The 24,099-nt window shown below is 39.0% G+C and overlaps 1 protein-coding gene across 2 annotated transcripts in view; it reads left to right on the top strand.

Annotated features, from left to right (window-relative positions):
• The window catches only part of DCP1A (decapping mRNA 1A), a 63,024-nt gene that overhangs the window by 17,324 nt on the left and 21,601 nt on the right, over window positions 1-24,099 (top strand). For both annotated transcript variants that reach the window (XR_014822386.1, NM_001244358.1), the window contains exon 4: window positions 18,174-18,240. Coding sequence is in view for 1 of the 2 variants with exons in the window: in NM_001244358.1 (NP_001231287.1) it covers window positions 18,174-18,240 (67 nt within the window). In the remaining variant the exon portion in view is untranslated. The remainder of the gene's footprint in view (window positions 1-18,173; window positions 18,241-24,099) is intronic.

Genomic DNA, 24,099 nt, shown 5'->3' with positions numbered 1-24,099 from the left:
ATCAAGGACATTTATCTCCATGCTTCATGATTTTCCGTGATTATCACACTGTTCCTTCAGGCATTTGGTGAGCAGCCGCTACAAGCAACATAGCTCACTTAAGGTTGTTTCTCTTAGAAGGTGCTTTTCCCTAATCGTTGTCAGGGCTGCTTTGATTGCCACTTCTGTGGGTACCTCTCAGAGTGAACATGGTAATCTGGAATCTGTTTTATATATATATATAAAACATATATGTATACTTGTGACTTAGATGCCCCAGGAATATTTTGTAAGGTAGGCGCTAAGCAATTTTTTAAAAATCCAAAATTTGGTCTGTGAATCAGCAAAAAAGTAAAAGCAAGCAAAACTGGGTTTTGTCTTTGTTAGAGATAGACAGTCTACAGTATAATTTGGTTAATTGAAAATATTAAAAGTTTGGGAGTTCCTGTCATGGCTCAGAAGTTAACGAACCGACTAGCATCCATCAGGACGCAGGTTTGCTCCTTAGCCTCACTCAGTAGGTTAAGGATCCGGCATTGCCATGAGCTGTGGTATATGTTACAGACTCAGCTCGGATCCTGTGTGGCTGTGGCTGTGGCGTAGGCCAGTGGCTACAGCTCCAATTGGACCCCTGGCCTGGGAACCTCCACATGCTGCAGGTTCGCCACTAAAATGACATTTAAAAAAGATAAAAGTTTGTGTCATTAAACTCTGTAAAAAATCAATTCTGGCGTCTCACAATTTTCTTTTTCAAAAACTTTGTGTTATCCTTTTTTTTAAACAAACAAGGTAGTTATTTAATTCAGATGCATATGTTACTTCATTGATGTTTATTAAATATACTTTGCAAAGCACTTTAGAACATGCTGTATCATTTTGATTAAAACCATTGTGTACTTTTAAAGAATTTTAGGTTTCTGGTTCTGAGGTTCCATTGTATTTTAGAAAATTATAAACAGAAGTCATTAAATTGTGTTAGAACTTTTATTATCAGAACTCTGCCTTTCTGTAAAGGTCAAGATTCTTAAAGAAATATGTGATATTAATCTCAGTGCTATGCATATTTATTCCCGAAACAACCCTGTTAATTAGTGGTAAAGATTAATGATGTAAGATCTGTGATTTGAGACTTACTCGTTGCCAGTTTGAATGATTAGGCTCATTACAGTGAAAATGTGATCCACCAGAGAGATCGTGAGGGTATTTACATATTGTTTTTCCTGGTCACTTTTATCAGCAAAACTGATTCTTTTTTTTTTTTTAATGTTTTAATTGTTATTTCTTGAATTAGGAGGAGTATACAGTCTAGATTTTCTCTGCTCATACCTAACTTTATTCTGTCCTTAGGCAAGTGTGGTGCTTTTAGCTGGAAAAGAAGTGATTACTTTGTGTGCATGATGAATTTGACATATTTTTACTGAAAGATAATCATTTTAACAAGGACAACTTTTCATGTTTTCTCCACCCAACACCTCAAGGCATGGATCTCCCACTGAGTGCCACTTTTTGTATTTTAAAATGTTTTCTATAATCCAAAAGCACTTTTGAAAAAAATCAACAAAACTTCGCTCTATAACTGCTTAACAACAGATCTCCATAACAAGAAAAGTTGAAAATAAAAATATTATTGCTATTTAATATTTTTAAGAACTTACCTCTGATAACCTGCGCGAGGTACCCCTTCGTTTCCACTTCACTTACAACTTTTCCTTTATATCGGCCATCAGTTTCTTGATACAGAGCATTTTTAATTAAAATTAGATCACTAGAAAAAGCAGGGAGATTCATTTCCATAGTGTTGAAAAATGTAACTGCCAAATGGCAAGTTATAGTAGTAGAAGAAATACTGTAGTGTATGTGGGTTTTTTGTTTTGTTTTGTTTCCTTAATCTCTTCTTGTCCTGTCTCAGTTCAAGGGCAGGACTCAGAACAGTCTAGATGGTAGGTGGCTGTTGGCATTTGGCACGAATCTTCAGATTTAAAGCACAGTGCAGGACATGTCCTTGCAAGAGAACTTTATGATTTGTCAACTCAAAAAATGTGAGTTCTACCTCCAGACTAGAAGAGGAAATTATAAACAGTTAAAGTTCCACAGTTCATTCTTTGTGATCTTGGAATCCAGCACACTGCTTCTTAACTTGGCTTGAAGAAAGGCAGGCAGTCTTCCCCCAACAGCAGCCAGCTGTGGTTGGTATGATTCTGTAATCAGTGAAAGAGGAAGAATCTGTGGCACTGCATTAGTCTGGCTTTCTGGACCTAGATAAAGAGTCTTGCTGTGGCCTCATTTGTAGCTTGAAGAGGTAAAAACCCATGAAAACATAGTGACTTAGACTCCAAGGCTGATCTGTGGACACTATTCAGTCAGATGTTTCAAAAATCTTTAATGCTTTCTAGCTATCGTTGGCTGTTGCTTAGTGTTCTAATAGAGCCCTCTCAGGCACCTTCCTATTAACTTTGTGAGTCCATAAACATTGCTGGATTCCCAAAGCAGGTTCTTTTCATTATGCCTCAGTAATTACTAGTTTTTTCCCCCAGAGGCAGAGTTGTCAGGTAAAAAGCAATTTGTATTTTTTGTGGCATTACCTTAATTGTAAAGATTTTAAAAATGAATTGTGCATGCTCTACTTATTTCTTTTAGGTAATTAATGTTTTCTCTTTTGAGAACTCACAAAAGAAAAGAACAATTACTTGTTAACTAAGTGGCAGAAATGTGTTCCTAATATGTATGTGTGTAGGTTTTCACCTTGTGGTAATATAGAGAAGTATATTTTGGAAGTGAAAAATTGAAACTCAGAGTAACCACTAGTCTAAAAAGATTTGAAGCTGCTCTGTAGTGGACAGAATAAACCTTGAAAGAGCCCTCTAACCTTCAGTCTTCCAGAGGGTCCAGGCGGGTTTGAGCTACTTAGAAAGTCTCTGCTTCCAGGCATGCTCAGCTTTTTCTTTTTGTTAAAGGAAGGCATGGGAGAAGCTTTTGCTACTGACATTTTAAAATTAGGGTATTTACACAGACATCTGGAGTCCTGTCTTTTTTTGTGACAAAATGGCCTGTGTGGCCATACAGCACCTGCGTTCCTGCATGCACAGTAGTAAGTGCATACCCACCACAACCTCACTGATCCTACCAAGCCTGAGGTTTCCTATACCCCCACTGGTATTAGTCTTACAACCCTTCTTTGAATGATCTCTTAGTAAATTGCTAGAAAAAATATGTAGGAGAGAAGTTAGGTAAAGGAGAGAAAAGAAGTTCCCCCTTTTTTTTTTTTACAATACTGTCTGACCTATTTCCCAAAGCTCAAAGTATAGTTGTTGTTGGGGTTTTTTGTTTTGTTGGGGTTTTTTGGTGTTTGGTTGGTTGGTTGCAGTCGCTGCATGTGGAAATTGCTGGGCCAGGGATCAAATCCCACCCACAGCTGCGACTTATGTTGGGCTGGGGATTGAACCCCTGCCATCGCATTGACAAAGTATAGTGTTTTTTTTAATGATTTTTATTTTTTCCATTATAGTTGGTTTACAGTGTCCTGTCAGTGTTCTACACCAAAGTGTAGATTTTTATACACCAGGAAACAGGAACTCGGCTGCATGGAGGCCAAGGGCCATGCTTTCTGCCCTTTGTTGTTCCATGATACGTAAAAATGATAATATGTATTTGTGTAGGATACTGGGGTGAATAGACTAGTGGGGATTGGACAGATCCAGCATTTTGGCACATCCGTGGTTTCTTGCAGCACACTTTTAGAGGACACGCTGTCTTAGGGAGTGGCCAGTACTATTTGGCAATAGTAGCAATAAATTCCAACAGCAGAAATAAAACCCTAATGTGGTTCACTGTTTTATTCAGGGTTGCCCATCATTAAAGAATAGGAAGTTTATAGGAGTTCCTGCTGTGGTACGACGAGATTGGCAGTGTCTTGGGAACGCTGGGATATAGGTTCAATTCCAGGCCTGGTACGGTGGGTTAAGGGTCCAGTGTTACCACAGCTGTGGCTGGGGTCTGATCCCTGGCCCAGGAACTCCATGTGCTTCAGGACGGCCAAGGAGAAAAAAAAATAAAAAGTTTATAAATAGGAATCATCAGTTGTGATATTCTTGGGTTTATTTTCTTAGTCCCCCAAAAGTTCAGTGGGTCATTTCGTGTGTCTGAATCCTATACTGAATTTATGGTATTAAAAGGGACTGTAGGAGTTCCCGTCGTGGCTCAGTGGTTAACGAGGAACCATGAGGTTGCGGGTTCAGTCTCTGGCCTCACTCATTGGGTTAAGGATCCAGCATTGCTGCAAGCTGTGGTGTAGGTTGCAGATGCAGCTCAGATCTGGCATCGCTATGGCTGTGGAGTAGGCCCGTGGCTACAGCTCCGATTAGACCCCTAGCCAGGGAACCTCCATGTACCACAGGTGTGGCCCTAGAAAGACAAAAAAAAAAAAAGACAAAAAAGTGGGGGGGAGGGCGGGACTGTGGAAGCAGTATTGCTAGTAAATATTTTCAGACTTGATTTAATTTAGCGAGGGTACCAAATTTATAATCAGAAGGGTCTTATTCTAGAGTGAATGTTTTTGGCTATATCCAAAGTACATTTTATTGATTTTGTTTCCTGGTCTAAGGGATCTTTGTCAGTGTTGTGTTCAGAAATTTTATAACTCTTAACACCATTGCCAAAAAGCTTTTATCAAACCCTCTTTTCTGCTTGGCACCATGCTGAGAAAATCTCTAGCCTTCTCAGATCCTTTTAGAAAGTAGGTCAGATCTAAATAATAAGTGAATGAGAAAGATAACATATGCAGAAAAGAGATTCCCAGATGTTTTTTTAACATTTCACAGGGTTTTTATTTATTTATTTATTTATTTATTTATTTGTCTTTTTTTTTTTTTTTTTGCCATTTCTTGGGCCCCTCCCGCGGCATATGGAGGTTCCCAGGCTAGGGGTCGAATTGGAGCTGTAGCTGCCAGCCTACACCAGAGCCACAGCAACGCAGGATCCGAGCCGCATCTGCAACCTACACCACAGCTCATGGCAACGCCGGATCGTTAACCCACTGAGCAAGGGTAGGGACCGAACCCGCAACCTCATGGTTCCTAGTCGGATTCGTTAACCACTGCGCCACGACGGGAACTCCCACATTTCACAGGGTTTTTAGAAGTCTCAAGAGGTTTCACAAAGGCTCCAAATTAATTTGGATTTTCTTGATCTTGTGTGTGCCATATACCACTCCAGATGAGAAGCAGAAAGATATAACATCAAATCATAATAGGCTGCTGGATCTTCAGACCAGGTTCTGTAGGGAAACAGAAAAGTCTCACACCTCAGCTTTTTAAAAATTCTCAGTACTAAATAATCTAATAACTTTAATCTTTGTCAGTCGTATTCTTCATGCATTCAAAAGAAAAGGGCTGTCATTTGAAAAGCAATGGAAACATTTAATTTTGAGTATGCTTTTCTGCCTTTTGATATTTTTCATGGAAGTACAACCTGAAGATATTTAAATGTCCTGCCATACCCCTTAACTCTTCAGTAACAGCCTGACTTACTTGGGACAGCAGTTATCAGCCACAATATGTGATGGGTATTCAATAACTAAATAGTTTGCTTTCATTTAAGAAAAACTATTTATAAAGCAGGATGCCATAATTATTTACCATAGCAAAATAATATTGTATTGCCAAATCCCTAAATCCTCTGAGGTATAATTAGTCAAGGGAAATTATTTGAGGATGTTTCACCAAGCAAATTGTTGGCAGAATGTGTTGGGCCTTAGAGTGTTAGTTCTCTTGAGGGAAGAATACTTAGCTCTGGTTTAGAGACAAGGTCCTTCATGCTTTTAGCTATCTGGTGAATTTGTCTGTCTTTCCTCACCAGTGACAGTGACAGGCTCAGTGGCAGCTCCATGGGCCTTCTAGCCAGTTGCATGCACTGAGCATTTGATATGTTGGCAGACAGAGCTGATTCTTGGATGCGTGTCTGAACTTCTACAGGTCAGCTTTTGGCAGAATCAAGTGTGACTCTTATCCTTTACCCATTAAGCTATCATTATGGCTTCCTTATCTTTATTTCTTCTGCAACATGGCTTTGAAAGTGTTTGGCTCTTTTTTGGAAGTTTACTTAATAATGTACAAGAGTGGGAAGTGTGCATCTTATTTCTAAATTATAGTGTATTTCTTCCAAGGAAGGAGGGTGAAGCTTAAGTAAAAATTTGTCAGGATAAGTTGACAGCTCTGACGAATTTATTTTGATTATTGATATGGAATTCTTTCCTAAGAGTTTGGTCTGTTCTCCTATTAAAACATACTTAAATGCTTGTTTAGTTCCCCAAAAATGTTTATTCTTCTCTGAGTGTGATGTATTGCATATCACCCTTTTTCTCATCACTGTAAGCAGTATAGGGTATCTGTTAGAAAAAAATTGGAATCTTTCTGTTTGGTCTCTTGTGTGTGTCCTTTAGCCAAGGTTGGAAGAGGCATATTTAGAAAAAGGTAGTTATGTAATTGCCATATATGGAGTCTTTTCAGATCCGCAATCTGATTTACTCTATGTTGGAGCAATTCTTAACATCTAAGAACATAACTAAGACCCTGCAGTAGATAATGCTTAGTAATTATTTCCTCTGTAATAAGGCTACTCCTGTGCATCTTCCGTTGGAGTGTCAAAGCTCAGTTTAATCTGTTGGCTCATATCATGTAAAATATTTCAACATTATCTGTTATTCAGTGGGTGTTAACGCTCTTTGAAGCATTGGTAGTGTTTTGAAGTTCTATGAACAGAAGAGGGGCTGTGAAAATGGATTCCAGATGCATGGAACTATTCACAGCAGGCTGACAGCCCAGAAAACCAAAACAAGCATGGGCTGCCTCATGATAGTACATGGAGTCACCTGTAGGACACATGGCCAGACATGGAGTCAGAGAAACCCCCTTGTAAATAGGGTAAAATCCATGTTTATGGTCTTCATACGATCTTCATAAAATAAAGCCATTCACAGAGTTCCCATCGTGGTGCAGTGGAAACGAATCCGACTAGGAACCATGAGGTTGCAGGTTTGATCCCTGGCCTTGCTCAGTAGGTTAAAGATCCGGTGTTGTCATGAGCTGTGGTGTAGGTCACAGACGCAGCTTGGATCCCACATTGCTGTGGCTGTGGCGTAGGCCAGAAGCTGTAGCTCTGATTTGACCCCTACCCTGGGAACCTCCATATGCCATAGGTGCAGCCCTAAAAAAAAAAAGGTTGAAAATAAAACAGCTTTTAGTGTACACTGAAAACTATAAGACATTAATTAATCAAAGAAACTGAGAAAGACACAAATAAATGGAAAAATATTCCATGCTGATGGATTGGAAGAATTAATATTGTTAAAAATATCCTTACTATCCAAAGCAGTCTACAGATTCAGTGCAATCCCTCAAAATTCCAATGGCATTTTTCACATAAAAAGATAACACAATCCTGATATTTGTATGAAAACACAAAGACTGAAAAACCAAAGCAATCTTGAGAAAAAGAACAAGGCTGGAGACATTATATACTCCCTGTTTTCAAACTATATAGTATGATATTTTCACATACAGCAATGGGCCCGAATAGAGAGCCCACAAATAAACCCATGCATACATAACCAATTAATTTACAGTAAAGAAGCCAAGGATACACAACGGGGAAAGGACAGTCTCTTTGATAAAGGGTATTGGGAGAACTGGAACACACAGTGGAATTTTATTCAGCATAAAAAAGGAATGCAATCCTTCCATTTGGATGGACTTTGAGAGCATTATGCTGAGTGAAATAAGTCAAATGGGAAAAGATAAATACTATATGCTCTTAGGGTAGGCAGAATGGATGAAGGAGGTGAAAGGTACAAATTTCCAGTTATAAAATGAACAAGTCCTGGAAATGTACAGCATGGTGACTATGGTTAATAATACTATATCGTGGCAGTTCTGCACTTGTCTGCACCACTCATCTCACACAGGCAGCCTGGGTTCTGGTTTTGGCATCTGGCCAAGAATTAAACTGCCACCATGTCAAGCAAAAAGGCAAAGACCAAGACCACCAAGAAGTGCCCTCAGCACTCAACATCCAGTTGCGCTCACCGTGTTTGACCACTCACAGATTCAGGAGTTCAAGGAGGTGTTCAACATAATCGATCAAAACAGAAATGTTTTCATTAACAAGGAAGATTTGCATGCTATGCTTGCTTCTCAAGGGAAGAACCCAACTGGCGCATACCTCAACACCATGATGAACAAGAGGCCCATAAACTTCACCATGTGCCTCACCGTGTTTAGGAAGAAGTTAAATGGCACAGACCTAGAAAATGTCATCAGAAATGCTTTTGTGGCGTTCCCGTCGTGGCGCAGTGGTTAACGAATCCAACTAGGAACCATGAGGTTGCGGGTTTGGTCCCTGCCCTTGCTCAGTGGGTTGACGATCCGGTGTTGCCGTGAGCTGTGGTGTAGGTTGCAGACACGGTTCGGATCCTGTGTTGCTGTGGCTCTGGCGTAGGCTGGCAGCTACAGCTCCAATTCAACCCCTAGCCTGGGAACCTCCATATGCTGCGGGAGCAGCCCAAGAAATGGCAAAAGACAAAAAAAAAAAAATTAAAATTAAAATTAAAAAAAAAAAAGAAAGAAATGCTTTTGTTTGCTTTGAGGAAGAAGCAGCTGGCACCATGCCAGGAGGATTACCTGAGAGAGCTGCTGACCACAGTTGGTTCACAGATGATGAAGTAGACCAGCTGGACAGAGAAGCACCTTTTGACAAAAAGGGAGATTTCAGTTACATTGAGTTCACACACATCCTTAAACGGGGAGCAGATGACTGAAAGAACTTTTTAGCTAAGACCTTCCAATTACTTTGTCTTACTCTGTTTTACAATTTCCCGGATACTTCCTCCCCCATAGAACTATTACATGCAACTTAGTTTCATGGCTTTGCCTCTTTTTTTTTTTTTTTGTATTTATTCTAGACCTTTCTGCCACTTAGCACTTGTATAGTCAGACTGCACTTGGGGATGAGGTTATAGATTGTAACAAAAAAGAGATTATGAATAAAAATCAGCAAATGTGAAAGCCCAGGAAAATGTATCTGGTATTTCTGGGTTTGTTCCATATTTATATTTTTATATAATAAAAGTGCTATTTTGAATTAAAAAAAAAAAAGCTATTGAGGAGTTCCTTGGTGGCTTAGCTGTTAAGGATCTGGCATTGTCACTGCTCTGACTCAGGTCACTGCAGTGATGTGGGTTTGATCCCTGGCCTGGGAACTTCTGCATACTGTGGATGCAGCCAGGAAAAAAAAAATGCTGTATTGCATCTTTGAAAGTAGCTAAGAGAGTGTATATTGAAAGTTCTCATCACAAAAAGACAGTCTTTGAGCAAGTGGTGCTGGCAAAAATGGACAGCTTCATGTAAATCAGTGAAACTAGAACACACCTCCCTCACACCACACACAAAAATAAACTCAAAATGGCTTAAAGACTTAAACATAAGACAAGACACCATAAAACCCCTAGAAGAGAACATAGGCAAAACATTCTCTGACATCAACCTTACAAATGTTTTATTAGGTCAGTCTCCTCTGTCCACAGAAATAAAAACAAAAATAAACCAATGGGACCTAATCAAACCTAAAAGCTTTTGCACAGCAAAGGAAACCATTAAAAAAAAAAAAAAGACAACTTATGGAATGGGAGAAAATAGTTTCAAATGATGCAACTGACAAAGGCTTAATCTCTAAAATATACAAAGAACTTACACAACTCAACAGCAAAAAAAACCCACAGTCCAGTTGAAAAATGAACGGAAGACCTGAATAGACTGAGTAGACACTTCTCCAAACAAGATTATACAGATGGCCAACAGGCACATGAAAAATACTCAACATTATTAATTATTAGAGAAATGCAAATCAGAACTACTATGATGTACCACCTCACACCGTCAGAAATGGCCATCATTAACAAGTCAACAAATAACAAATGCTGGAGAAGGTGTGGAGAAAAGGGTACTCTCCTACACTGTTGGTGGGAATGTAAATTGGTACAACCACTACAGAAACAGTATGGAGGTACCTCAGAAAAGGAAATAGAAAACTACCGTATGTCCCAGCAATCCCACTCCTGGGCATATATCCAGACAAAACTTTCATTGAAAAAGATAGATGCACCCCTGTGTTCATTGCAACACTATTCACAATAGCCAAGACATGGAAACAACCTAAAAGATGTTTCAACATAACTGTTGTCAACAGATAAATGTATTAAGAAGATGTGGTATATGTACACAGTGGCATACTACTCAGCCATAAAAAAGAACAAAATAATGCCATTTGTAACACATGAATGAAACTAGAAACTTATACTAAGTGAAGTAAGAAAAAGACAAATACCATATGATCTCACTTATATCTGGAATCTAAAATATGACACAAATGATCCTATCTACAGAAAAGAAACAAATTCACGGACAGGGAGAACAGATTTGTGGTTGCCCAGGCGAAGGGGAGGGAGTGGGATGGACGGGGAGCTTAGGGTTAGTAAATGCAAACTATTGCTTTTGGAGTAGATGGGCAATGAGGCCCTACTATGTAGTACAGGGAATTAGATCTAATCACTTGCAGTAGAACATGATGGAGAATGATGTGAGAAAAAGAATGTATATATATGTATAGCTGGGTCACTTTGCTGTACAGCGGAAATTAACAGAACATTGTAAATCAACTATAATGAAATTTTTTTTTTATTTTCCCAATGTACAGCAAGAGGATCAAGTTATCCTTACATGTATACATTACAATTACATTTTTTTCCCCACCCTTTGTTCTGTTGCAACATGAGTGTCTGGACATAGTTCTCAATGCTATTCAGCAGGATCTCCTTGTAAATCTATTCTAAGTTGTGTCTGATAAGCCCAAGCTCCCAATCCCTCCCACTCCCTCCCCCTCCCATCAGGCAGCCACAAGTCTTTTCTCCAAGTCTATGATTTGAAATTTTTTTTAAAGTTCCCATCACAAGAAAAAAAAAATTTTATACCTGTGCGTGGTGATGGATGTTAACTGCATTTATTGAGGTTATTTTGCAGTATATACAAATATCAAATTGTTGGACTGTACACCTGAAGCTAATATATTATGTCATTTGTACCTTAATTTTCTTTTCTTTTCTTTTTTTTCTTTTTTTTTTTTTTTTTTGCTTTTTAGGGCCACATCTGCAGCATATGGACGTTCCCAGGCTAGGGGTCAAATCGGAGATGCAGTTGTTAGCCATAGCAATGGAGGATCCGAGCCTTGTCTGTGACCTATACCACAGCTCACAGCAATGCTGGATCCTTATCCATGAGCAGGGCCATGGATCAAACCCTCATCCTCATGGATACTGGTTGGGTTCATTATCACTGAGCCACAATGAGAACTCCTGTACCTTAATTTTCTTTCTTTCTTTCTTTCCTTTTTTTTTTTTTTTTTTTTTTTTTTATCTTTTTTAAGGCCATGACTGTGACATATGGAGGTTCCCAGGCTAGGGGTCACTTAATTTTCTTTAAAAAAAAAAAAAAAAAAAAGCTTTTATTAACAGTGACAAATATCATATAGTATCACTTATATGTGAAATCTAAAAAAAATCATACAGGAATTCCCATCATGGTGCAGTGGAAATGAATCCTACTAGGAACCATGAAGTTGCAGATTCAATCCCTGGCCTCACTCAGTGGATTAAGGATCCGGCATTGCCATGAGCTGTGATGTAGGTCACAGACTTGGCTCTGATCCCACGTTGCTGTGGCTGTGGTGTAGGCTGGCAGTTGTAGCTCTGATTCAACCCCTAGCCTGGGAACCTCCATATGCTGCGGGTGTGGCCCTAAAAAGCAAAAATTAATAAAAATTAAAAAATTTTTAAATAATACAAATGAACTTATTTGCAGAACAGAAACAGACCCACAGACTTTGAAAATAAACTTACAGTTATCAAAGGGGACAGGTGGGGTGAGTTGGGATGTGCTGGGGGTTTGGAATTGACATATGCACACTGTGGTATATTAAACAGCTGGCCAACAGAGACCTGCTATATAGCACAGTGAACTCTACCCAATATTCTGTGATAATCTATATGGGAAAAGAATCTGAAAAAGAATGGATGTATGTATATGTATAACTGTATTGTTTTGTTGTATAGCAGAAATTTTCAAAACATTGTAGATCAACTACTATAAAACTTTTAAAAATGAAAAGGTGGCTTTCTAAATTAATGTATATTGGTAGTGTGAATATATGTTAATGTGTATTGATGCAATTCAAATCATAGTTATAGAAAAAGAATTTTTTTTTTTGGTCTTTTTTTTTTTTTTTAGGGCCACACCCATGGCATATGGAAGTTTCCAGGCTAGGGGTTGAATTGGAGTTGCAGCTGCCAACCTACACTGCAGCTTATGGCAACGCTGGATCCGTAACCCACTGAGCAAGACCAGGGATGGAACCCAAATCCTCATAGACCTTAGTCACGTTCTTAACCCACTGAGCAACAGCAGGAACTCAAAGGATTTTTAAAGTTTCTTCTGCTAGCATTTGTATTTTCTGTATTGTCATTCTTTTAGAATGTAATTTTTACCTTGTTCGATTATTTATGCTTGATTCTTTTTTGTGTTTTAGTCCTCAAGAGTAATTGAAACTCGTTTACTTTACTTTCTACAGAATATTTTGTGTTATTTCAACTAATGAGGCATTGAGTATGTAGTGGAAGGATACTGGCTTAGAGTGAGAAGACATGAGTTCTGGTTCTAGTTATAAGACTATTTTTCTCTAATTTATTAATGTCAGTCTTTCCATGAGCCTCGGTTTTCTATCCATAAAAGTACATAATGGAACTTCTGACCCAAACAAAATGGCATAAATTTGTCTTTCCTTCTCCCCTATTAAATACAATTCTAAAAATCAGAAGTAACAAAAGGACAATCAGGAAAATTCTAAAAGGTAGAAAGAAGAAGATCGGGTTCGGGACCCAGAACTGACAGAACAACCCAACAGCAGCTTGTCTTACAAGCCTTCAACAGAAGAAGGGGACCCAGGCATAGTGTTTCTTGACCTCCAACATAGCAAAGGAAGGTGCCTCATACAGGCTTGTTCCTCTCCTAGATCGAATGGGAGCCCTGCCAGCAGTACCAGGTGAGCCCAACAAGACTGCACGAAGGATTTAAACCTTACTGACAATAAATAGCCACTGAGGTAATATTTTCCCTCCTTTTCATGAGAAGGAGGTGGGTGTAGGGAAGGAGCCACATTACAACCACCTGGCCTAGGAAGCAGTCTTTATCTCCCTTCACCAGTGAAGGTACTCCAGGTGGCCTAGCCATTGAAAACTCCTCCCATCCTTTCAAGCAACACTGGCTAAGGGCCTACTAAATTCCCACCTCAAGAAATTAGAAAAAGAAGAAAAAAATAAACTAACTCAAAGCATGCAGAAGTAAGGAAAGAACAAAGAGTAGAGCAGAAATCAATGACATTAAGACGACGAAAACAAAGAAAAATGAATGAATGAGACAAAAAGTTGATTATTTGAAAAAGTCAATAAAGTTGATAAACCTTTAATAAAGACTAATAAAAGTAAAAAGATGACATAGATTATCAATATCAGGAGTGGAATAGTGGATGTTGTTACCTGAAAAGTAGATTTGCCTCTTAGTTTGTGTCAAGCCAAAAGACATAACCAAGCTAAAGATCATGAGAAGGAAGGGTTTATTATTACTTGCAGCAAGTATAGGGAACATGGGATCTTTCACAAAACAGGGTCTCCCCAAGCAGCAAAGATGAGGGAGTTTCAAGTTAAGCATACATGCGTATTCATTAAGGAGCTTGGGTGGTCCACAGAATCCAAGTGTTAGTTGATTGAAGTTATAAGGGCCAGAAAATGTCAACATACTCCTCCCTTAGACTCCAGCTGATCTGGTGGTTGAACACTTCAGGCTAGTCTTTACCGTTGAAATAGAACTGGGAGCCTTTACAACCGCTGCATTATCTTTGCTATCGTTACTTCTCCTACCTGATAATAATTTGTTTCTGCATTCTTTTGTTCCTTTAAGATCATTAATTACTGGGACCTGTTCAAGGGTAAGCATTGTGACCAGGCTTAGATCACAAAATGTCGTAGGCCAAAAATTGTTTCTCTTCTGTCAAGAAAGCCATGCCTGTTTCTCTTTCTCCAGGGAACCCCTACCATATCTGCCTCCAATATCATCCACACATCCTCTGTAATAGGAGAATGCTATCAATAACTTTACACTCATACACGTGACCATTTAGAAGAAATGGACCAATTCCTTGAAGACAACAAACTACAAAACCAAGATAAAATAGATAACATAAATAAATAGTCCTATTGCCATGAAATAAATTGAATTCCTAATTTTAAAGTTTCCGAAAAAGAAATCCCCAGGCCCAGATGATTTTACTGGAGAATTCAAAGATTCTTTAATGCTAATTTTACAGTTTCTTCCAGAAAACAGAAAAGGGGAAACACTTCTCAACTTATTCTGTAAGACCAACGTTTACTTTAATACTCAAAACAAGAAAGTACAAAAAAGAAAACTACAAACCAGTATCTCTAATGAACTTTAAAAAAAAATCCTTAACCAGATAATAGCAAAGCCAACAATATATAGAAAAGAAATATAAATTATGAACAAATGGGCTTTATTCCAGCTCTGCAAAGGTGGTTCAGTATTAAAAATCAGTCAGTATATCTACCACATTATAAAGGAAAGGGTGAATGTTTTCCCTCTAATATTGAAAGTAAAGCAAGGAAATCTATTCTCATTACTGCTATTCAACATAGCACTGAAAGTTCTAGCCAGTGTAATAAGGGGAAAAGAGAATAGGCCTACAGATTGGAAAAGAAGAAATAAAACTGTCTCTGTCCACAGATGACATGAATGTCTCTGTACAAACTCCTACAACTAATAAGTGAGTTTGGAAAGGTCTGGAGATACAAGATCAACACACAAAAATAAATCACACTTATACATACTTATAATGAACCTGTGGAAACCCCAAGTTAAAGGTAGTAACCGTTTATAAACTGTACAGGGAAAATTAAATACTTAGGTGTAAACATAACAAAATATGTACAGGTGTACTGAAAATTACAAAATACTGAATTTTAAAAAAATCAGAACCTAAATAAATGGAGAGATATACTACATTTGTGCATCAAAAGATTCAATGGGAGTTCCCGTCGTGGCGCAGTGGAAATGAATCTGACTAGGAACCATGAGATTGCAGGTTTGATCCCTAGCCTCACTCAAGGGTTAAGGATCCGGCATTGCCGTGAGCTGTAGTGTAGGTTGCAGATGCAGATCAGATCTGGCACTGCTGTGGCTGTGGCGTAGGCTGGTGGCTACAGCTCCGATTAGACTCATAGCCTGGGAACCTCCATAAGCCACAGGTGTGGCCCTAAAAAGACAAAAGCCAAAAAAAAAAAAAAGTTTAAAACAACTAGAAATTATGCATCTGTTAATTCCCTCAATGAGAAAATGTCAAGGTCTGTTTTGAAGCTAGAAGCCCCGTTTTCTCTTTTAAATATCTAAGTGAGGAGGTCCTGTTGTGGCTTAGTGGGTTATGAATGCAACTAGTATCCATGAGGGCTCGGATTCAATCCCTGGCTTTGCTCAGTGGGTTAAGGATCTAGTGTTGCCATGAGCTGTGGTGTAGGTCACAGACAGGACTCAGATCCTGCATGGCTATGGGTGTGTTGTAGGCCAATGGCTACAGCTCCCATTTGACCCCTAGCCTGGGAACCTCCATATGCTGCGAGTGGGGCCCTAAAAAGACAGAAAGAAAGAAAAAGAAAAAAAATTCTGCAAAAGTAAAACTGGAAAACAGTATAAATGTTTCTCTTTAAACATGAAACTACTGTGACTCAGTAACTGTACTTTTGGATATTTAACCCCAAGAAATGAAAATTTGAACTTTCAAAAACCTGTACATGAACATAGTAGCTTTATGTGTAATAGCCAAAAACTGGGAACATTCTAACTATCCTTCAGTGAATACATGGTTAAATAAACTAGTACATCCATGGGATGAAATGCTATTCAGTAAAAAAATGGGAACAAACTGTTAATGTAGGCAACAACTTTGATGAATATCCAGAGAATTATGTTGAGTCACAAAAGTCAATCTCAAAAGGTTGCATCCTCTAATTCCACTTATATTCTTGAAATGGCAGCATTATAGAAATGGAAAACAGATTAGAGTGTTTGCCAGGGGTCAGAGATGGGGGCCTGGGTACCAGAGGAGATGGGTGTGGCTATAGAAAGGCAACAGTTATTCCTGTGGCTGTGGAAATGTTCTGTATCTTGAATGTATCAATGTCAGTAGTCTGGCTGTAATATTGTTACAGTTGTACAAAATGTTACCATTATAAGAAACAAAGGGGCATACAGGATCTGTACTTATTTTTTTTACAAACACCTATGAAGCTATAATTATTTAAAAACTTAAAGTTTAATTAAAAAAAAAATACACCTGCCCTTCCTGAGCCAGAGAGTCATAGTAAGTAGAAAGAGGTATGCTGAGGATATGCTGGGATACATGGGATATGCTGAGATTGTTGTGGTGGATGCACATGATAACAAATGAACCATGCCTATCCGTATGTTTATTTTGACTTATATTCATTCAGTAGTTCTACTCTACCTTATCCGAAAAGTATTTCCATGTACACCATGGGGAATATAGCCAGTATTTTGTAATAAATATAAATAGATAGTAACCTTTTAAAAGTGTATAAAAATTAAAAATAAAATAGGTTCAGCGGAGTTCCCACTGTGGCACAGTGGAAAAGAATCCGACTAGGAGCCGCGAGGTTTCTGGTTTGATTTCCTGGCCTTGCTCAGTGGGTTAAGGGTATGGCATTGCCAGGAGCTGTGGTATAGGTCACAGGCAAAGTTTGGATCCTGCATTGCTGTGGCTGTGGTGTAGGCTGGCAGCTGTAGCTCTGATTTGACCCCTAGCTTGGGAACTTTCATATGCCACTGGTGCGGCCCTAAAAAGCAAAAAATAAAATAGGTTCAAAAGTATTGACAGTTGTGTATGTGTGTGTGTATCTCTTTAATAATGGAGTTCATCTATCCATTCACCTGTGTTTTGTGGGGATTTTCTTAGTGATGCTCATCATTTTGGGAATAAAAGATTCCAAAGTGTGATATGAGCTCAGCCTTGGCACTTCCATTTCACATGCAAATAGAGTTGATCATAGGATGGGACTGGAGTTGGTGTTTGTATTTTAAAGCCTTGTTTTTACTGTAACATAGTATTAATATAAATTTTGAGAGATTCATAAAGGTTCTGGTGTTTGATTTTGGAACTTGGTTTTCAACAATTAAAATACATTTTTCCCTACATTTGACTATCAGTTTGGAAGATATCTTACAATTATCAAGTGACAAAAAACACACAACCTAAAAGTTGCAAGTTAAGTTTTATTCGAGGACCTTACTGAGGACTGTAGCCCAAGAGACAGCCTTTTAGATAGCTCTGAGGAACTGCTCCAAAGAGGTAAGAGAGGAGCCAGCTTATATAGGTGTTTTTGCTGAAAAAATATCCACGTAGTCAAACATCAAAATATTACTGCTGATCACAAAAAGAAAAGATATCTCAAGTAATGATTTTTGTATTTTTCTATGGACAGGAGGGTGCAAATGTCTGAGCTCATCGAAATTATTCCTTACATATGCATTTTAGAAATGCTGCTATCTGGGGCCAGTATCCAGAGCACAGAATGTTTCCTGTTTGTCTCCATCCTGAATTCTTCTTAGGGCTCACCATGTGTGGGCGCTGTAGTGGCTGATGGCTTGATGACAGGCAAGGGCAACATTCCTTTCCACACAATGTTGAGTCTTAGTTTAAATGGCAGCTTTTTTTTTCCTTGATAATACATAAAATAATAGGGCAACTTACACTTTAGTGGCATCTTAGGTTTAATGAGAACTGGTAATGTCTAAAGCCAAATATTTTTACAATTTTTATCTGAATAGTTTATGTCTTAATTTTATTTTTATTATTAAACAGTTTTGGAGGGAGGCTTTTTTTTTTCTTTAGAGGAACTGTTAAGAGTTTGAGGGTAAATTCTGTGACATTCTGTGGTGATAATATATTACTTACATATGCCCAAGCATTGAAACCTCATTTCCCCTTATCTTTTTTTTCCTTTGTTTTTCAAGTGTCAATATACAGTATCTGGTTTTATGACAAGAATGACTGTCACCGGATAGCCAAACTCATGGCCGAGTAAGTATTTCTGTTTAGATTTAACTGGTGATATATGGAAAATGAAGAAATGACTTTTCCTCCTTCTCTTTGCTACTGGAGCCTATAATTCATGTATTTTCCCTGATTTCCTGTTACTGTAAAAGTTGAAAAGTACAGAATAGCCTACAGAAATCTAAAATTAACCTATAATCCTACTACTACCAGTGTTACCATTTTTGTCTGTTTCATTCCAGTCTTTCTTTATGTGTACTATGGATGTTGATGTGTGATTGTTTATGTCCACTGAAAAACGCACATCATAAAAGTTGAGTTAGGGAGTTTCTGCTGTAGCATGATGAGTTAAGAATCCAACTGCAGTGGCTCAGGTCACTGCAGAGACATGGGCTTGATCCCCAGCCCAGTTCAGTGCATTAAAGGATTCAGTGTTGCCACAGCTGCGGTACAGGTCACAGCTGCAGCTTGAATTTAATCCCTGGCCCAGAAACTTCCATATGCTGCAGGTGCAGCCATTTAAAAAAAGAAAAAAAAAGTTAGGTTGGGGTTCCCTTCATGGCTTAGAGGGAACTAATCTGACTAGCATCCATGGGGACACAGGTTGGATCCCTGGCCTCAGTCAGTGGGTTAAGGATCTGGTGTTGCCATGAGCTGTGGTGTAGGTCGCAGAAAAGCTTAGTTCTCATGTTGCTATGGCTGTGGCCTAGGCCAGCGACTACAGCTCCCATTTGACCCCTAGCCTGGGAACCTCTGCGTGTCATGGGTACAGCCCTAAAAATACAAAAAAAAGAGTCAGTTTTTTTGTTTTTTTTTTTTTTAGTGATCTTACTGAGGACTATTGCCTGGGAGACAGCCTCTCAGATATCTCTGAGGAACTGCTCCCAAGAGGTAAGGGAGGAGCCAGGATACATACAAACTTTTTTCCTGAGGAAAACATGTAGTCAGGCATTAGAAGATTACTGCTTAATAACAAAGAACAGATTATCTCAAGTTGATGATTTTAGTGCTTTATGTATGGGAAAGTGCATGAATCTGGGCGCATCGTAATGATTCCTCAGATATGTATCTTAATTATCTAAAGGCCACTATATCCAAAGCACAGAATGTTTCCTGTTTTTCTCCATCCTGAATTCCTCTCAGGGCACACTGGGAGATTGCAGTGGCTATAGCCTTAATCCTTGCTAAAGTGGAATGGCGGGTAACATTTTTTTCATTATACTTACAAAAATAGTTTCATACTGTACATCCTACTGTTCATGTCAACAGCGTTTTTCCAGGGCATTAAATAGTCCTTTCTAGTATCTATAATGACTGCACTGTAGTCAGTCTCCAGAACCTAACCGGTAAACATGTGTTTATGCCCAGCTCCAGAGGGTACCCTCTACATCCAGTGCACAGCCTAACTCCCACATGCAGTGGCTCTGACTTAGGCTATCTCCAGATTTCCACTCTCACATATGGAACTGAACTGTGTTCAATAGCTGATAAGAACTCATGCACACATCTATGGCTACTTCCACTAAATGAACTTATTTTTGACAGATTCTAGGTTTAATAGTTTCTAGTCCTCATTGGATTGATGTTTTAAGGGGCCATTGTCCTTTTTCAGACTGGTCCACAGAAGATACCCCTCATGCAGCTTACCTGTATTGCTGGTACTGCCAGTCTGGTTAATGGGAGCCCAAGACACTTAGGTGCTAGAGGGGCCTGAGGTGTTACATCTCTGAACAGAAAACTACAGTGGGCAGTGAGTTTGAATGCACTTATGTTTCCTTTGCAGTTTTTGCCTGAATCCCCTCAGAAATGCAGGGATTCAGGCAAAAAACTCTGTCAAATCAAAATTCCCTTTGCCCTCCTGCAAGATTTTTACCTACACTTTTGGGGAGAAAACAGTCTTGATTTTTTTTTTTTTTTTGAAACAGTCTGATTTTAAACTAATTCTTACAAAGGTGTAAATAAATCACTAGGCCCCAAATCTCAGTTCCAGATATATTTGCACTTTGAAAGAACTGCCTGTTGCTAAGACCACATTATAGTCCAGGACTGCTAACATGTCTCAATTGGATGTTTGTCGGCTTCCTGCTTTGCTTGCTCCAGCTCTGAGCTCACTGACAGGCCAGTTTATTACTGTATGCACCCCAAGGACGTTGTTCCATATCAACTTGTATCATTCATTTGAAAATATGTTGACTCTCTAGAACCAGACTTTCTTTTTAGAACAGCTTTTCTCTAGAAAGAGATAGAAACTGTTTTTTCAAAGCCATTTGTTCGATGACCACTTTTTTGTAGTTTTGAAAGTGATAGCCAGATGCTTACTTCTGGTCACTTAGAAGATAGAGATTTGTTGATTCTTGGTTATTCTGAAATCCACAATAGTTTTCTTAACTATCTAAACTTTCGAGTATATTAATACATAAACTTTGTTCTGCAGATTTCGAGTATATTAATACATAAACTTTGTCCTGCAGATTGAAAGCTTCGGGGCCCAAAGTGAGAGAATCTGGCTCTTATAGCACTAACAGCTCTTCACAGGAAACCATTTTGTGCTTTTTTTTTCTATCACAGCAGGTGATACCCCTAAGGCAAGACTTAGCATCGTATGAAACGGAAGACTGAAGGCCTATCTGCAAATATTGTATTGAACCTAGAAATAAGATAAAGAAGTAGAAATGAGAAGTACAGAGGGAAAAGAAGGGCATTCAGTGTACCATCACTAGAAATGCCCAAACGAGGGATATTAGCTTAAGCTTTCAGTTTGTTTTACAAGAAGCAGGGGTCATGTTGCAGGTGATTAGTGAACGCCTTCAGGAAACTGTTGATAGTGAGTTTTCAAAGGTCTGACCTATTTATGACCGAGGAGAGTATCCTAGTATATTGATGTTAACTTTGTGATAAGTGGCATTCTGGTCACCAAAGATTTTTAAAAGGCCACTTTATCTTTCTTTGTATCTTTATTTGCTACATATTTCAGAATATCACCTCTGTTAACCAGAAATACAGGTAAAATTCCTTTTGGCATTTTGTGCATCTAAATAAAATGCCTGTCGTTGTCCCTTCTATTAAATCTAATTCTTGCCATTGCTGTTTTGACAGCTGCAATGTAATAAACATTCTCCAAGTAAAAAATTGATTTATTCCAAAAGGTGTTAATAAGAACTGAGAAGCTATGTAGAACTGCAAGCAAGTTTCTAGACTTATACTATATATAAATTTGGAAATTCTTTTTGGTCGTGGCACAGTTGAAAATTCACTAAACTTGGAAAATATTGACTCTCCTAAAGAGGAAATTTAGTCTGCCAGAAACTGTTTTTAACAAAATCCTTTTTGAATGTTTGCCTGTACATAAACTATAAAATTTTGGAGAACTCATGAACGTGAGCTTTGTTCCTGAACTTACCGATAGTCTTAGGAGCGTATTTGGGGGTTTGAGAGGAAGAGAGAGAGACAAGGACACTCTTTACCAAGTGTGAATTAGAAGAGACCTTAGAGTCCAAGCCTGGCACACTCAGAGTTTCCTTCCTTGCCACCCAGTCAGTTTCTGCTTTCAGCAGTGGGTGAGCCTATTGGATGGGTGAACACTGGTAATTATTATAATTTTTTTTTTTTTTTTTTGGTCTTTTTGCTATTTCTTGGGCCGCTCCCGCTGCATATGGAGATTTCCAGGCTAGGGGTTGAATCGGAGCTGTAGCCACCGGCCTACGCCAGAGCCACAGCAACGCAGGATCCGAGCCGCATCTGCAACCTACACCACAGCTCACGGCAACGCCGGATCGTTAACCCACTGAGCAAGGGCAGGGACCGAACCCGCAACCTCATGGTTCCTAGTCGGATTCGTTAACCACTGCGCCACGACGGGAACTCCTATAGATGTTTTTTTTTTTTAATTAAAAAAAAAAATGTTTTTCTTTTGAACCAAAATCACAGATCCAATCCAGGTCAAGGGAGAGGTTGAATACCAACATGGGCAAGCTAGGCTGCGTGGCAGGTGGTAGACAGAAACAGGCTGTGTGACCAGTCCTTGATGCAGGTGGATTTAGGCTGATGTGGCCTATAACTGAGTATTAAATAATAACTCATTTTAGTGGTATTTTTTTCTGGTTATTAAAGGAATGCTGATCCTCATGTCACATGCCAGTCTTCTTTCAGTCTGCCATCAAGTCTATGATTCTACATGTGTTTTAGAAATAATAATCCTGTTAGGAACTGTAAGACTCTAAATAGAGAAATGACGCTATTACCTTAAAGCAGCATTTTCCAAATAAGAATCTTGTTTCAAGAGGAGATTCTACAGTCAAATAAATTTGGGGAAGTCTACAAGCCCATTCTTGGAAAATCATAATACATTTGAGCATGTTAAAAACTCAGAATGATTGGAGTTCCCTTTGTGGCTCAGCAGTTAACGAACCTGACTAGGATCCATGAGGATGCGGGTTCGATCCCTGGCCTTGTCCAGTGGGTTAAGGATCTGGCGTCGCCTTGAGCTGTGGTATAGGTTGCAGATGCGGCCTGGATCCCGCGTTGCTGTGGCTGTGGTGTAGGCCGGCAGCTGTAGCTCCAATTCAACCCTTAGCCTGGGAACTTCCATATGCCATAGAAAAAAACTCAGAATGATTTTGCTGTTTTGTTTTGTTTTTTTAATCTGTTTAATATTGTCTAACCCAGTGTTTTCAAATAAAAGAACCATCCCCCACATACTAATGGGAGTTCCTGGACAGGCTATTTTAAAGCAGTAAGCTGACACTGGGTGGCCTGTTCTTATCTTACTCCTCTTAGTCAAGGTTTTTACAAATGTTTTACTATTGGACTGTTTTCGTACTTGTCATCATCAGTGTCTGGAAAGTTCTCAGTTAATATAATCAAGTTGTGACTGTGCCTGTATCCTGTGGCAGGTAGGCCTATTCATCACAGTTGGAATTAAAACCTAAATGGGAGTTCCTGTCGTGGTGCAGCAGAAATGAATCTGACTAGGAACCATGAGGTTGTAGGTTCCATCCTTGGCCTCGGTCAGTGAGTTAAGGATCTTGTGTTGCCATGAGCTGTGGTGTAGGTTGCAGACACAGCTCAGATCTGATGTTGCTATGGCTGTGGTGCAGGCCAACAGCTGTAGCTCCTGTTGTACCCCTAGCCTGGGAATCTCCGTATGCCATGAGTACAGCCCTAAAAAGAAAAAAAAAAAAAAAAAACCCAAATGGATCTTTAAAAGAAGGATTAATTGCCTTATCAAAATTTATTACTTTTATTTCAAGCTTAAATAAAAATATAAGAAACAATAAAATGTCATGACCAGCTTTTCAGTTTCTCACCTTTTTTTTTTTTTTGGCGTATTTAAGTTCCCAGGCTAGGGGTCCAGTTGGAGCTGCAGCTGTCAGCCTACACCATAACCACAGCAACACCAGATACTTAACCCACTGACTGAGGCCAGGGATCAAACCTGCATCCTCATGGTTACCAGTCGGGTTCATTATGGCTGAGCCACAGTGGGAACTCCCCACTTTCTCATAGTTTGTTATAATTGCTTTAAACTTTCATATGTAGGAGAGAGAGGATGTTCCTAAGAAATGAAACCCCTCAGATAGATTTAAAGACCCCAGCCTTCGACTTAGCCCTCAAGTTTTTCATGCTTTATATATTTTCAAATGCAAAATTAGCTTAAGCAGCACCAAAGAGTATTGCCACAGTCACCCTGACCTCAGTCACCCACTTAGTGATTTTTAGGGAGAGAACAAGGGAAGTCTTTTGTTTGCTTGTAGTGCTGTCATTAACCTTTGAAGATTTACCAAGACCTTCATTCTCAAGAAGCTAATCTTTCTTTCTCTTTGCTAGCCCATTATCAATCTATACTCTCCACGGGGCTTGTTCAGCTCTGCAGCCTTCCTTTGTCTT

This window comes from Sus scrofa, chromosome 13 (genome assembly GCF_054392235.1).
Source record: "Sus scrofa isolate SSC_HxYL_T2T_F1_AM1 chromosome 13, Sscrofa_HxYL_maternal_Yorkshire_Landrace_v2.0, whole genome shotgun sequence".
NCBI lineage: Eukaryota > Metazoa > Chordata > Mammalia > Artiodactyla > Suidae > Sus > Sus scrofa.
The sequence above is the reverse complement of the archived record's forward strand: the minus strand, read 5'-3'. Positions and strand labels throughout refer to the sequence as shown.